This window comes from Heterocephalus glaber, unplaced genomic scaffold (assembly GCF_053883595.1).
Source record: "Heterocephalus glaber isolate CG9 unplaced genomic scaffold, H.glaber_assembly_v1.0 deba00001606, whole genome shotgun sequence".
Taxonomy (NCBI): Eukaryota; Metazoa; Chordata; class Mammalia; order Rodentia; family Bathyergidae; genus Heterocephalus; species Heterocephalus glaber.
In genome coordinates this window covers 42,585,989-42,600,675 of record NW_028258377.1, presented here as the reverse complement: position 1 = coordinate 42,600,675, position 14,687 = coordinate 42,585,989, and the positions used below count along the sequence as shown (strand labels likewise).

General features: G+C 39.8%; 2 protein-coding genes across 2 annotated transcripts in view; one reads left to right on the top strand and one right to left on the bottom strand.

Annotated features, from left to right (window-relative positions):
- Positions 1-7,938, bottom strand: part of LOC110345394 (uncharacterized) — a 28,686-nt gene extending 20,748 nt beyond the window's left edge. The window contains 1 exon segment of the mRNA XM_087195020.1: positions 7,782-7,938. Coding sequence (XP_087051146.1) covers positions 7,782-7,784 — 3 coding nt within the window. The 5' untranslated portion in view covers positions 7,785-7,938.
- A 3,220-nt stretch (positions 7,939-11,158) lies between these two features.
- On the top strand, positions 11,159-14,457 carry LOC101714672 (olfactory receptor 2Y1B-like). Its single transcript, XM_021238056.2, has 2 exons — positions 11,159-12,081; positions 13,835-14,457. Exons 1-2 carry the CDS (start codon positions 11,183-11,185, stop codon positions 14,127-14,129), a joined length of 1,194 nt encoding a protein of 397 aa, XP_021093715.2. The 5' UTR covers positions 11,159-11,182; the 3' UTR covers positions 14,130-14,457.
- Positions 14,458-14,687: the final 230 nt, after the last annotated feature.

Here is a 14,687-nt window from a genome sequence, read left to right as displayed (position 1 = left end):
TACTAGAAACAGAAGAACACAGTGACGGCTAAATAGCCAATAAGATCTGACACACGTTGAGTAAAATTTCTTCTCACTACAATTTTCCTTTGCAAAATGAGCCAGACACAACTTTGAGTTACATTTAGACTCACACAATATAAGATACAAAACTACTATTGTCATTAAAATATTATACTTGGTCTTAGCCAAAAGGCCGAGATGCAGTGTCACTAAAACATTATAACTGAACAAATCTGTCTGAGTTACTTTCATGCCACTGAGACATAATACCCAAAACCCACAATTTCAAGTCGAAAAGGTCTGTTTTTATTCAGTTTGTAGAGGTTTCACCCCATAGTTTGCTGGCTCCAAGGGAGGCTGGCTTGGCGGAGGGGCCTGACACGTAGGAAGGTTGTCCATGGCAGGGCACTGGGAAGCAGTAGAGCCATCAAGGGAGGAGAAGGGAACTATGTAGACCATTCTAGGCCACGCCACAGTGATCTACCTCTTCCTGCCTAGCTTTACCTCCCAACATCACACCTTGCTATAAACCTATCAGTGGACTAATCTGTACCACATCTGCGACTCAGTCACCTTCCAAAAGCCCCACCTATGAGCGTATGATGCTTTGGAAGAACACCTAGATTTAAACCATAACCTCCAATTAAGTGCAAAGAAAAGAAAGTGGGGAGGGGGCTATATTACAGAAAACAGTATATAAAATACATACTCACCCCTGCATATGCACATATATATGCATATATTCATATGTACTTCATTATTCTCTCACCATGTTTATGCAGTAAAATGTACATATATCCCTTTACTAATTGCTAGCTCAGCCTTGTATATAAGGCTTAACTATAAATTTCAGAGATAATACCTTGACAGAACAAAGAAGGCTAGAAGGAGCTTGCCCAAGAATTTGCATGTAGGCAATAGAGAGGGTTAGTGGCCAAATCAGGGGTCTCAGAGCCCAAAAGAGTCAATCAAGTTACAACGAGTCTCAAGGGACAGAGTCCCTTCCTGTTATATAATAAAAGGGTTCAAAAGGAAGAACAAATGCCAGCTCCAGGCTCTATACCTTACTCCAACAAGGTAGCTATCTATCTCCTCATACTTCTCTCCTTCTAATACAGTGATTTTCCACCTGCCTCACAAGTGTAAGGTCCCAAGTTAGATCCCCGGTACCAAAAAAAAAAAAAAAAGTTAATACAGTGATTTTATTTCTCCTTCTTAACTTACAACCTTAATTCTTTTTTTTATATACGTTTATGCAACAATAAGACAGGAAGCACTTGTGAATATGCTATGGTACAAGACTAACTGAAACAACAGGAAATTTCAAAGTGGGTTTAGATTAGTTGTAAACAGATATGGTTAACATTAGAAAATTAGAAAATACTGGGATACACACCTATGGAATTTCTTAAGCAATGACAAAAAATAGAAACATATAAAATGCCCAATTGAAACAAAGAGGAAAAAACAGATGATACAGTATTAGAAACAGAACAAATAAAGCAACAGAAAAAAGCTTTCTTGTACAATATTAGAATAAAATAGAAGACAAGAAAAAGCTCTACAAAAGTTCTAATATACTTACAAATATTATAGCATTGTGAACCTGCTCAGCTTCACCATCTAAAATGTATAAATGTCTAAAAGCATCGGGCTTTAAATTATAAATGTATTAAATTTCCATTTGAAAATGAAAACATGAAATATTTTTAAAATGCAACATTTTTAACATGCAATCTGTACATTCAGCATTCAATCCATTCTCATTGAATGAAAAATGAAGGGAAACAGGAACGATACACTTGCAAACTCAGCTTCTTGGAAGACTAAAGCAAGGGCACCATAATTTAAAGGTCAGAATGGGCCATTTAGCAGAAGATTGTACTGGTATAAAACTAGCATAGAATTGCAAGTATCTTGTAAAATTTTTCTGAAATTCAGGTAGTAAACAGCACATCTTCATTCAGATATAGACCTATCTCAATATACATATGTAGATGATTCTGGTGGCAAACTTACTATCTATCTAACATTTTTGGGAAGAAACTACATTGTCTAAAATACATTTAAGGAGACTACTGAACTTGTTTAAAATATTTCCAAATACTTCTGAAATCTGCCTTGAAAGAAATCAACTAGATGTCCCTATCTGCTTCCTCACTCAGTCTCTCTCTGTCAAACAGTCTCTCTGTTTTGTTCATGAAAACGCCTCCTCACTTATCACTGTAAAGCAAGGGCATTACTGACACCTAGAAATGACCTCACACTCCACCAAGTTTAAAAATTATTTAAAAATTATTGTATACTGTCTCAACAAATTCCTTAAGTCTACATCTCCAAAGAGAAAAATTATTCATACAAATAAAATTGGAGAAGATGATCTCAGTGTCAGGAGAATATCGTACAGACTCAGATCTGAGGGTCATCACTAAGGTGATGGTGCAATACGCTAGGAATTCTTTACGTTATATATTCAATTCAACTATATTTATAATACCAATAAAACAACTCTAATTTTGAAAAACACTAGAATACTTTATGAAAAACAAAGGACAGTGTTAATTTGTCAAATCTCCAATAAAAAAGTAAAGGGGAGAGAGAGAGAGATGATATACTTTCCCACTATGTGCCTCACAACCACAAGGTCCCAAGTTCAATCCCCGGTATCCCCCCCCAAAAATACAGAATATACTTTCCCACTATTTGGAACATGCTGTACAATTACAGTCACTTAAACCTGAAACTCAGCCAACCTACAGGCATACTAAATTTATAAATTTATACCAAGAAATACATTTGTTTTAAACTGAGATTTCATAAGGCTGACAGTACAAATCAAGTGTAAAATGTGATTCATCACTCCCTTATGGTGCTAAATTGCTCATTTTATAAGCAAAATAAATTTTATTTTTTCATCACTAACATTCAAATGTACATTCTAGGTAGATTCAAAAAATATATAAAATATGAAAGTAAAATATGGAAAAAAGCACTGTATAAGAAAATCTATGCCAGGTGTGGTGGTACACACCTATAATCCCAACACTGAAGAAGTTGAGGCAGAAGGATTGCCACGAATGTGAGGCCAGACTGAACTACATAGTGAGATCCTGTCTCAAAAAGAAAAGAAAAGAAAATCTAGGAGTGAGGAAATCTTCAGGAATAAAATTGTAAAGCCACAAATGTTAAAGTGACTTTGAAGATACAAAAAGTAACTCAGGATTCCTGTTTAGGAAAGAAAATACTTTATAAAATTAACATCCAGATGGAAAAATTATGAGAAGGCATGTTGATTCTCTACAAGTGACAAAGAAATGCCTAGATGAAAAGATTTTATCAAAAATGATTCCTCATTACAAATATGAGAATATAAGCAGATATTTTATACAAGGGCTTATATGGGAAATGAAAACAAGGAGGCATAAAATGGATGTATAAAAGAAAGAAAAGTGTGAGAAAACATAATTAAATTTCGCTATAAATCCTTAAAAGTCATCAAATTAGAAAAAGCCTAATGTTGGTTGGCTAAGGGAAATAGAAACTGTTGCCCCCTGGTGGTGACAGTGCAGATGGTAAACGTTAAGATTTAAATGTATACATACTCCGCACTGGAGCTAAAAGGCTCCTGGGCCCTGAGCATCTATGGCATTTTTTCAAATCTGCTTCTAGGGCAGCAAACGAATGTGCTTGTGGTATTTGCACCAGTGACAGAACTAGATAGGCCTGCTTTCCCAAACTGTGGAAAGCCAATTAAGATATTCTAGAGACAAACAATGGAGACCCTGTCAGGAGTTACATACACAGCTACGCAAATAAATCTGGAAAATGATAGTAAGTGAATCAAGTAAAATACAGGATGAACTCTCTAATATACTTGCATTTGGGCACGCTAAACATATACATACGTGAGAGTGATGTGCAGGTCAGTGATAGAACACATACACAGTACAAAAAACGTTGAGACCCATTCACATGTATTAAGACATGCACAATCACCAGTGCCTGAAGACCACCAACTTAGCAGGAGCAGCATGGACATAGAAGCACCCGAATGACAAGGTACCCAGAGTGGGCAAACCAGACCACAAGAGCTGCCAAAATTCTCCACACCCCAAACCCAAGCAGAATGAATGACACCACCCCAAGTACTCTGTCCTTGCCCACTCCTCTTGTCCCCACCACCCGCACTACTTTCCAGATGTCACTAGTGTGAAGAGACAGGACAGGCCCCGCTGCTTAATGATCTATGATGACACCCACTGGGAGACAGAAGGACAGACTAAGGGGTGCCTCGAACTGAAGCTCTGTGCTTTATCTCAACTGTGCCTTTCTCCATAAACCGTTTCCATGGTCTTCTCCAGGATGCCAACATGGAAGTCTTGTCCTCAGAGTTTGGGGAAGTCAGGAGACACTTGTGGGGATTTCACGGACTGCAGCCTGGTCACTTATGGAACATATAACAAAGGCTGATGGTCATCTCTCTCCCCAGAGAGATACAAATCACTACAAAGGGAAAGAGTCTTGGAAGCAACCGTGCTGGACATGCCTGCCTTCAGCCCACTAAGGTGATGGAAGAGGAAGAGGGACTGTAGGAGGTAACAACCCATATAGAAAGGCAGATGTTGACCCAAGGTTAAAGCAGGTAGAAGGGTTCCCAGAATCGAATGGAGTGTTTTCTTTCTAGCTCTGTGCATGCTTGATGTCCTGTTCAATCTGCTCAGCCCTGTGTCTTCACTGAAAAATCCTATCCTACCCCTTTGTTACAGTAATGTAAGCTAGAGTACAGTCAGAGCGGGGACCTCTTTATAATGCCAAAAGAAACAAACAAACAAACCAACACACAAACAATAAAAACCACCCCAGAGTCATCTTCCCTTTTTAAAACAGTACTCATACTGTCTCCTGGTTGGGCTGCTCTGGAGAAGCTGATTAATACAGCATTCAAAACAGGAAACAATCTGGTCAATGTCATGTTCTACAAAGGACTGAAGGAATGAGTCTACAGATACTACTTGAGTTTGAAAGGGAAAATATGATCAACCCAAAGGAAGCTGAAAGTGAAAATGTGTTGAAAATGTAGAGAACATACCTGATCAATCAAACATCACTGTCAAGCCTTGGATCTTTTAAACCTGCTCAAAACACTTGCCTTGATCTGTGTTTGGAGAAATATATGTAACAGAATACAAAATTCATAATAAAATACTAAATATCTCATGAGCTTTAAAAAGTACAGTACACTGTAAGTCATTAACTATTCATCCTTGGTGTCCAGTTGCTGACAAGGAAGTGATTACCACTGTCCACCATCGTGAGAAATACTGTACCATATAACACTAGTAAGAAAAATAAATTACAAAACTGAAAGATTTCCACTAAATAATTTTTCTTTTTTGCTTCAGTACTAAAGATTTAACCCAGGGCCTCATGCATGTGAGATGGGTTAGATTGGAAGTACATCCCCAAAATACTTATTTCATATTGAAACAGGATCTTGTTCAATTGTCCAGGCTGGGCTAGATGTGGCAATACTCCTGTCTCAAGTCTCCCAAGTGGCTGGGATTAAAGGTGTGCACCACCATGCCTCACTGATGATTACTTTACCTAATCACTGAGATCTTGGTAAGTCACAGAGAACCCCAATCTTGAACTGGCAAAATGTCTCATACCTGTCATCTCAACAGTCAAGGAGGTGGAAACAGTACCCAAACTTCTTTCCAGCCTGAGTAGCTTAGTAAGATCAGGTCTTTAAAATTTTTTATTGAAATGGGCAAGGAGGAGGGCAGGACAATGTAGCTTGAAGAAAAATTCCCGACTTCAGTCCTTGTACAATAAAAAACATCAAACACACCTTGAAATCTTCTGTATCCAGAGAGAACCCTTTCCATTTACTTCAGTGAAGATGCCACCTTAATTTTAAATTGCCAAGACCAGTTTCCTAATTTCCAATTTTGCCTCACAAACAATTAGATGAACTGATCAATAGTAACAAAAGACATATTTGTAGTATATGTTACTATATGTTACTAAGTTCCCCTTCTTTCTTTATGCCTGTGGCCTCTGACCCACTCTCAGGCCAAGCCAGCACACTATCCTTCAATAACTGTCATACTAAGAACAATCTACCTCAGGGGAAGGAGTTCACAGTTGTGGTTGCTGATTTCACCTCCCTCCAACAAGCCCTGCTCTCCCATTTCCCTTTTATTCCCTTTTGCTCCTTTTATTCAAAAAACACCCTTTATTCCTATTCCTTCATGTGCCTGTAGATTTTAACTGTGGGGATTTACCTCTAGTTCAGTGCTGTCTTTATACAACGTCCGTTTCAATCAACATTTCAAATTTAAAGCAATGTATAGAAACAGTCCAAGAATTGCAGCAATTATTTCAGAGATGGAAGCCCCCTTTTCTTTTGCACTACTACCAATATCACATGTCCCTGTCCATGTAGATACCCTAACGCAACGTGTTTCTCAATTTGGGTTATACAGGCAGCCCTTTCAATAAGTTGTCCTTAGCCCTTCCCTCTCCCTTGGTAATACATGAACATCCCCTCCATTTTTCTCAGCATTCTAAACTCTCTGGAAGGCCTCATTTAAATAGTCTAATTGTAAAGAATATTTAAATTAGTTACCTTATGATTAAGGCACCTAGCTAGGGAAAACAGACTGAGATAGAGCTGGAAAATAAGCCATATTGATATGAATTAAAATAAGAATAGTGAATTACAGACAGTGGGCCAAGAATCAACTTCCTTAAGCAACACAGAATGCAGCTGCTCCCTAAGTTCCTGAGTTTCCAGGAACTTAAAGTGCAAAATAACCAGTTTTTCTCTAAAATCCAATTTCTATAAAACTTACACGATAAAAAAAAAAGTTTAAGAGCCTGAGTTCCAGGTGTCATTTTAAATACACAGAGTCATCTGTGATAAGTGGCCATTAAACAACTGAGCAATTACTGTGCTCTGATCAGCAGCCACATGGCCACTTAATCATGCTTCCAAGGAATCAGGGAGCTATTCTTATTTCCAATGATAATTCTCCTAATACCTTCTTTTTGCTTCATGACCTCATTCCACAATGCTGTGAGACCACAAGCTCTGTTCTCTACATTTGTGCCTCGAGATCTGACATAAATAATTAAGGTGATAATTTTGAGAGTTGTTGAGCATGGAACGCAGGATTGCATTGGATGCTTGGGAAGCACTCCACCCCTGAGTCACATCACCTGTAATGTTAAACCTTTCTTTGGATTCTCATAGCACTTAGCAACACCTATTAGGACTTTGGCAATATGGGGAAATATTGGAAATTTAGAAATTCACTGTGAATATAAAAAGGCAAAGGTCTGAGGAGATGAGTTCTGGGTATGAGACCCTGCTTTGCGGACATTTGTAAGTGTCAGGTCCTCAGGATCTGCTACTAAAAGGAATGAGACCAGGGACCTAGCACATCACAGCTGCACCCGGCTGCAACCCATACCTGAATCAGGGTCTCCCCAACACCCGCTCTGGCTCTTCCCAGACTGGTGTAGATGAGCCTGTGCCTGGTCCCACCCAAAACGCCAAGGTGGGCTGGGACTGTCAGCGGAGACAGGATGCAAGGAATCCGGAACTAACTCTGACCCAGCACAGGGAAAAAGGGACAAAAGCCCCAAAGATCAGGAGAACCTCAGGGTCTGGAACTAAGCGGGGAGGCTGTAGTTCCCCGTAGCTGGTTCTGCCCACGTCCTTCAGACCTCGTCCCGATTCCCTCTCATCCCCCGCTTCGGCCCCACATCACCATTGCGTGGCCTCAGGGTCTCCCGGAGTTCTTCCCATGCAGCGTGCAGCCAGTAGAAGCCACAGAGGTGGCCCAGCAAACTGAGGAGCTCTCAGCAACGTGTGCAGGACACAGACTTTAGCGCCATGACACCGGAAGAACACCCCTACATTGGCTCCCCTGATTGGACACTTCGTACAGCCCGCCTCTTTATCGCTGATTGGCTCCTGCCCCGTGGACCTCTCTCTAAACCAAGAGAGGAGAGAAATGAACTTCTGCATGCGTGTTACGGAGTTGAAATGATACATTGTAGCGCAGGAACTTCTGGATCAGGCTCTTTCCCACGATGTCAACCTCACCTTGCCTAACAGTCATTGTATTTAAGCAGTTTACTCCTGGCTTTCCAGAGCTGCCCCTGTTTTTTCAATGGACTTAGTGTGCTCTTATGGGGTCACTTGTGTGCCCAGAAGGTTCCATGGTCAGTGTCCTATGGAAGAAGCAATCTCCTGATGTAAGAAAACAGCACGAGTGCAGTTCACGATAGGAAAAAGGGAATGGTTGGCTGTTAGGTCAATATTTGGGAATGAGTCAGCTGGTTTCATAGTCAAGATGTTGACACTATCTCCCTCAATCTATTCAGTTTGAGCCAAGAAAATGAATATATGCCTCCCAAGAGGAACACAATTATTGTGTAAATGAGGAAATTAGGGTTAAATGATAGTAATATTCTGCAAAAGAGTAAAGATGAAAGAAAAGCAAACATTCCAACTCCCTTAGACAAGCTTCATACTTCACCAAGAGTTCACCTTTAATTTTGAGATCCTGCAAAGCAAGTATAAAAGTTAAAGTACACCAGAAAAGGTCTTTTCCATGCTCATAAAATGATTTTTATCTTTATCACTCCCCCCCGCTTTTTTTTTTGAGGAGCCACAGTCCCAGAACCATAGACAAAAATTGCATACAGGAGAGAATAAGAGTATTTAAGAGACAGTTCAAGAGATCATTAAAGGAAATGCATAGAATCTGCACAGTGTGATGGCAAGTCTCAACCTCAGATTCAGCCCAGTGCAATATACTTTCAAATGCAATTCCATTCTTCCTATTTCTTTTCCAAAAGTGGACATGGATTTCAACATGGCCATGGGTTCTCACTTACCTCTTATTCCTGACTGCTTGTAAACCCAATCCATTAAGGAGTTTTACATTCTCCAAATAATACAGCTTGACTTTCTCATTTTTTACCCTTATCCAACACTTCACTCTTTAGTATATAGTAGTGTGCTCATTGATCTCCTCCTCTGTCAAAGTCAACAAAACCCGTGAGATGTAATGGGACATTTTTCACTTCTGTGGTCCTTTGCATGTTTATGGCTTGGTTTTAAATATGGGTGCCGAATATCAGAATTATTTCTCAAACCACAAAATCCAATTTTCAAGCCTCCAACCAATGTCCTGTAATCACACACAGAAACTGAGTGCTTCCAACATGCCTGTAAATTAGATTCCTGAATCAGCATAAGGACCTTTTGAGGTGCATTCTGATTGCCCTTGGTTTTCCTGATGGATCAGCTGAAGATGGAGACATTGAATAATTTCCCAAGTCCTCATAGCTAGTTGTAGATTGAAATGTATGTTTATCTCCAAATAGGGTATTGTCTTTGCAGTGGGCTGTCTACTCCACATGTAGATTTAATTTTTAATATATTATTCCTCTCTAAATAATTTCTGTGCACTCAACTTCAACCTGCTATCATGTTCCCACTCTCAAGATGTTTGCTTTCCTAGACATCTTGAATGGGAACAATTGCTTTCTTATTCAGCTCAAGAATATGAGTTCTCTAGTCTATTATCCATTCCTATGTCAGAATGTCACACATAGAAAAATTAATAAAACAAAATAAAATACAAGCTGTTGATTCAGAATCTGATGATTAGGAAACATGATGTGGCCCACACTTTGAGAGCCCAGTGAGAGCCCAATCAAGGAAGTGGAGTATGAACTCCAGACCTGTTTGTTTGCATATGAAATATGTGTGACCTGGGAAGTCTTCACTGTTTCTTGGGATTGTTGTCCCTGGCAGGGGCAGTTCCATTATCACCCAGGTTTCCAAATGTCAAAGTATCAGAAATACATACGGTAAAAAGGTATAATTTAGTACAGATAGGTTATAGAAGTCTGAAGTTCAAAAGAGTAATTATGGGTGTATAAATACATTTATGTGCAGCAACCACGATTCCAGGTACAGAATACATTCATTAATAAATTCAACATTGTTTCATATACAATATTGATCACTGAGATTGGGAAGAGGGAGAAGGAGGGAAGATATAGGGAGTCTCAATTTGAGTACTACAATCTGTATAAATGTGTTGAAATACATTCAACCTCATTAATGGGTAGAATTTATACACTTGAAAAAAATGGTTTAAAAATAAAACATTTAAAAGTGTATACAGTATATTCATTTTAGCTTAGATAATATATTATATAATTTAATCTCATTCAAAATTCTGTGAAACAAATTATCTTCTTTGTTTCACATGTAATTAACCGAGGCCAACAGAGGTAAATTTTTCAGTACAGGTGGAACACATGGTTAGTAGTAGAGTTGAGCCGTAAGGGCTTAATACAGACCTTAATCTGTTCCCCTCTATACTTGTGGCCATCCAAAAATAGCTGTGATGTAATGGTTAATGTGGACTAATGCAGTCTTCTACAATTAACATTTACTCCATCTTTTTTCACATGAGGGTCAAGAATGGCATCTAAATGGCTTCCTGGAATAACTGATTCAGCATTGGTCCATGAATGATAATCTTCTAGTTCAGCAGACTTAAGGGAAATAAGTTGTCATCTGGTAATTAGTTGCATTCCAGGACTAATGTAATGACCATATTCACTGAGCACAAGGAAACAAAAGAACATCCAAAGGTCAAATTTGTGATCCCAGCCTGGTTGGTTAGTCCTGAGTCTTAATCTGAAACACTCTAGCTAATAGATGAAAGAAAAGACCAAAGGGAAAAGCAAAGGAAAATAGTGGTACATTTTACAGTTTAGATTTTTTAAATCAGTTGTCACGTTACTTAGGTTGGTCAGAATCTCAGAGCTATGAGAGAAGCCTACCTATTTGGTCCACCCTCAGAAAAAGAAGCATAAAACCACGGGATGGAGTACCTTGGGTAAAGGTCTGGAAATGATAGAAGGTTAGGGTACAAAAAAAAGATGACATCACTTCTAAGCCAGTGATTTCCAGTCTGAAAAGTATGAGTAGAAGACTGGACAGAACTGAACTGAGTAACACAACAGAAAGTAAAAAGCATGATTTTGGAATATGTAGGAAATACTACCCAATAATGTTTTACTCCATTTTCTTCATCAGAGGCATTGAAACGTTGTCTATTATTCATGCAGGTGAAAGGCTATGGGAAGTTTCAACACCAGTTTTGCAGGTGGCTTCATTTTGGTGGGCTTCTCGGATTGGCCTCAACTGGAACTCTTCCTTTTTGTGTTCATTTCGATTTTCTACTCCCTAACTCTCTTGGGCAACACTGTCATCATCATTCTCTCCCGACTGGACCCTCGACTGCACACGCCCATGTACTTCTTCCTCTCCCACCTCTCCTTCCTGGACCTCTGTTTTACCACCAGCACTGTGCCCCAGCTCCTGATCAACCTGCGGGGACGTGACCGCACCATCAGCTACGGAGGGTGCGAGGCCCAGCTTTACATCTTCCTTGCCCTGGTCTCCACTGAGTGTGTGCTCTTGGGAGTGATGGCCTTTGACCGCTATGCTGCTGTGTGTCGTCCACTACACTACACAACCATCGTGCACCCCCAACTCTGCCATGCTCTGGCTATCTCCTCCTGGGTGGGAGGCTTCATTAACTCCCTGATCCAGACAGGCCTCATGATGGCCATGCCTCTCTGCGGCCACCTCCTGAACCACTTCTTCTGTGAGATGCCTGCATTCCTTAAGCTGGCTTGTGAGGACACAGGAGCGACAGAGGCCAAGATGTTTGTGGCTCGAGCCATAATCTTGGTCTTTCCTGCAGCACTAATTCTAGGCTCCTATGCACGCATTGCTCAGGCTGTGCTGAAGGTCAAGTCAATGGCCGGGCGCAGAAAGGCTTTTGGAACGTGTGGGTCCCACCTCGTGGTGGTTTCTCTTTTTTATGGGTCAGGTATTTACACATACCTGCAACCCACGAGCAGTTACTCTGACAGTGGAGGAAAATTTGTTGCCCTGTTTTATACTATACTCAGCCCTACACTAAATCCTCTCATTTACTCCCTGAGGAACAAGGATGTGAAGAGAGCTCTGTGGAAGGTTCTAGCGAGAAGCAAATTCAGAGTAGAAGCGGGCAATAACAAACTTATCTATAGTAGCACTCAATTTATTGAACACATTCAGTTCTTGCAAGGCAGTTGATTAGTAGAAAAATCACACTTGGAAGGATTCAATATTTTAATTCCTTCTTTGTTTGAAAGTTGTTACTGAGAATCTCTTGATTCAGGAGTAAGGCTGATTTGTACCATAACACATGGCCAGTGGATGTATTGTGTCCCCTTGTGGAAACTGTTCTAGGCAACTCAGAGAGCCATAGAAGAATTACTTCAGAATCAATTCTTTTCAGATTATCAGCATGATGTTGTGCAGATGGTACTGTGACCTAAGGCAAAGGACTTATGTGGACACCTACACTTCCAATTAACCTCACATCTCTGGTGCTGCTCTGGAGGTCATGTACAGTGTTTGCCTATGTGAATAAAGGATTAATGATCAGAGGTACTTCCTGGAGCATGTAGAGTTTCACACCGAATGCCATTAGCCTACTTGATAAAGAAGGCAAACTTGTTAGGGACGTATTCAGTAGAGAGGACATCAGTATCTCATCAGCTGTCCTCAATGCCCTCAGTTATGCTGCTTTGATCATGGAGAAGGTATGTTCCATGAAAGAGAAAGCAGAGAAGAAATGGGCATAGAGTAATGAGCCAAGAGCAAGTGACTTAGGAAAGACTAAAGAAAAAATCAAGTGACAAAAGGAAGACAGGCAGGTGGGGAAGGGAGAGATTGCTGTGGAGGTGTTTGGGAAATTTCAAGAGTCCTTAGAAGGTATGAAGAGAATTTTTTCTTGAAATTCCACCATGATCTGTTCGTGCATAACCTTAAATGAGGGTTTCATGTCCCAAAACTGCAGTTATCTTTGGTTTTTTGTGTGTTTTTTGTACCGTGGATCGAACTCGGGTCCTTGCACTTGGGAGGCAGGTGGCGGAATCACTGAGCTAAATAATCCCTGGTGCAGTTATCTTTGTTAACAACCTTTTAGGCCTTTTAAGCATTGAATGAATAATCTTTTATTTCAATTACAATCACAATATTTACTATAAAAATTTGTTTTCAAAAAATGTCACTTTCCTTATAACAACATTATGGGAGTCAGTTTTACAATATTCCTAGCTTAGTCATGATGAAAATTAATTTCAGATGGTTTAAGTAGCTTATCCAGGTTCACATTGCAAAATGTGAGTGAGCCTGAGACCCAGGATTCTATAATCCTAAGTGCAACCTTTACTATACCATGCTACAAGTTCTCTTTTGAGAGAAAAGTGACTGAAAAAGAAATTATATGTGAACTTAATGTACCTCACAGTTTGAATTTGGTGGATTCTGGCCAGGGTTCTAGACTCTTCTGAGTTGTTTATGGTTTGAGTAGAGGCCATATTTCTTCCTTTGAGAAAGCTAATATAACCTGTAACAATAGTTTACATTTCTTTCTTATTTTAATTCACATTTCTTGAACCCTCTTTATAGTTCAAATACTATGCTTTATAATATGGCACCTCGTTTCATTTAATTCTTACAGCACTAAAATACAAGTATGGTGGATTGACTAAAGGTCAACTTGCAATGCCCAGCTGAACTGAATCAGCATGGTCTGGGTGTGAAAGATCCACCTGAAGATTGTTACCAACTGGAGGGGAAGATCTTGGCCTGTTGATTTGTTAAGAGAAGCATGCTGCAGATGGTTTTCCTGATGCAAACTGGGCTGTTCTCATCAGAGGAGGAGCTCAGGGCCACGCTGTTACTGGGAACGGCAGCTGTTCTCCTCAGGGGAGCTCTGATCTTCACCGTGAGCATCACTTCCTGGCTCCAACGTGGATCACTCAGTTTGGTGGCAGAAATCCTTCATCTCACCAGTGTAGATTTTCTGGCTTCCACCACTGGCCTTTGGGCTTTCCAGGTGCAGATCCTCAATATGGACAAGCATCAAACTGTGGGCTATGGGCCACTGGATGGACTCGAGGAAGACACTGCCTTGGACTCTAGCATTTCAGCTGGCCTTGTGTGTGAAACTGCTGGGACCTAGGCCCTCAGTTGAATCCTTTGGACTTCTAGTGTGCGGTTAATTTCTTGCACTCCTTTGCATTTGACTCTGGGTAATTATCATGAAATAATCTTGTAAGTTATGTGTCCTGTATTTAATGTATTCCCTTGCCAGATCCTTCTGACTACAACAACAAGTATATCCCTTCTGCCATTGTTTTTCCTTGTCTGGAAACTGAAAGGTTGGTGATTATTTTCTGTAAGTTTTTCAAGTTATCTTGACAGTAAATAGAGGATCAGGATTTGAATCTAGCCTGCCTCATTCCAAACCATATCCACCTGGTGACTACACGAGAACATATATTTTCAATAATTACTAGCCCAAGGCATTAACCAATAATGCTCATAAAGTAAATATATTTTTTCTCAGTATCCTTGAATATCAAGGTTTAAATAATTCAAACATATGCATAACCTAATAGAGAAAAAGCTTTATTTGCACAAACAAAAAAATTTAATAAAACGGCTGTGTGATTCATGTGTTGTTATTGTATTTTTGCTTCTAGAAAATAAAGCTACTGTTTTACTAATGGAGGCATAT

What these genes read in the sequence shown, in the direction of transcription:
- LOC101714672 (XM_021238056.2), top strand. Translation starts at nt 11,183, where the DNA reads ATGGGAAGTTTCAACACCAGTTTTGCAGGTGGCTTCATTTTGGTGGGC. An exon ending in AAGGATGTGAAGAGAGCTCT is followed by an intron (nt 12,082 to 13,834) that starts GTGGAAGGTTCT and finishes GGAGGAGCTCAG; the next exon opens with GGCCACGCTGTTACTGGGAA.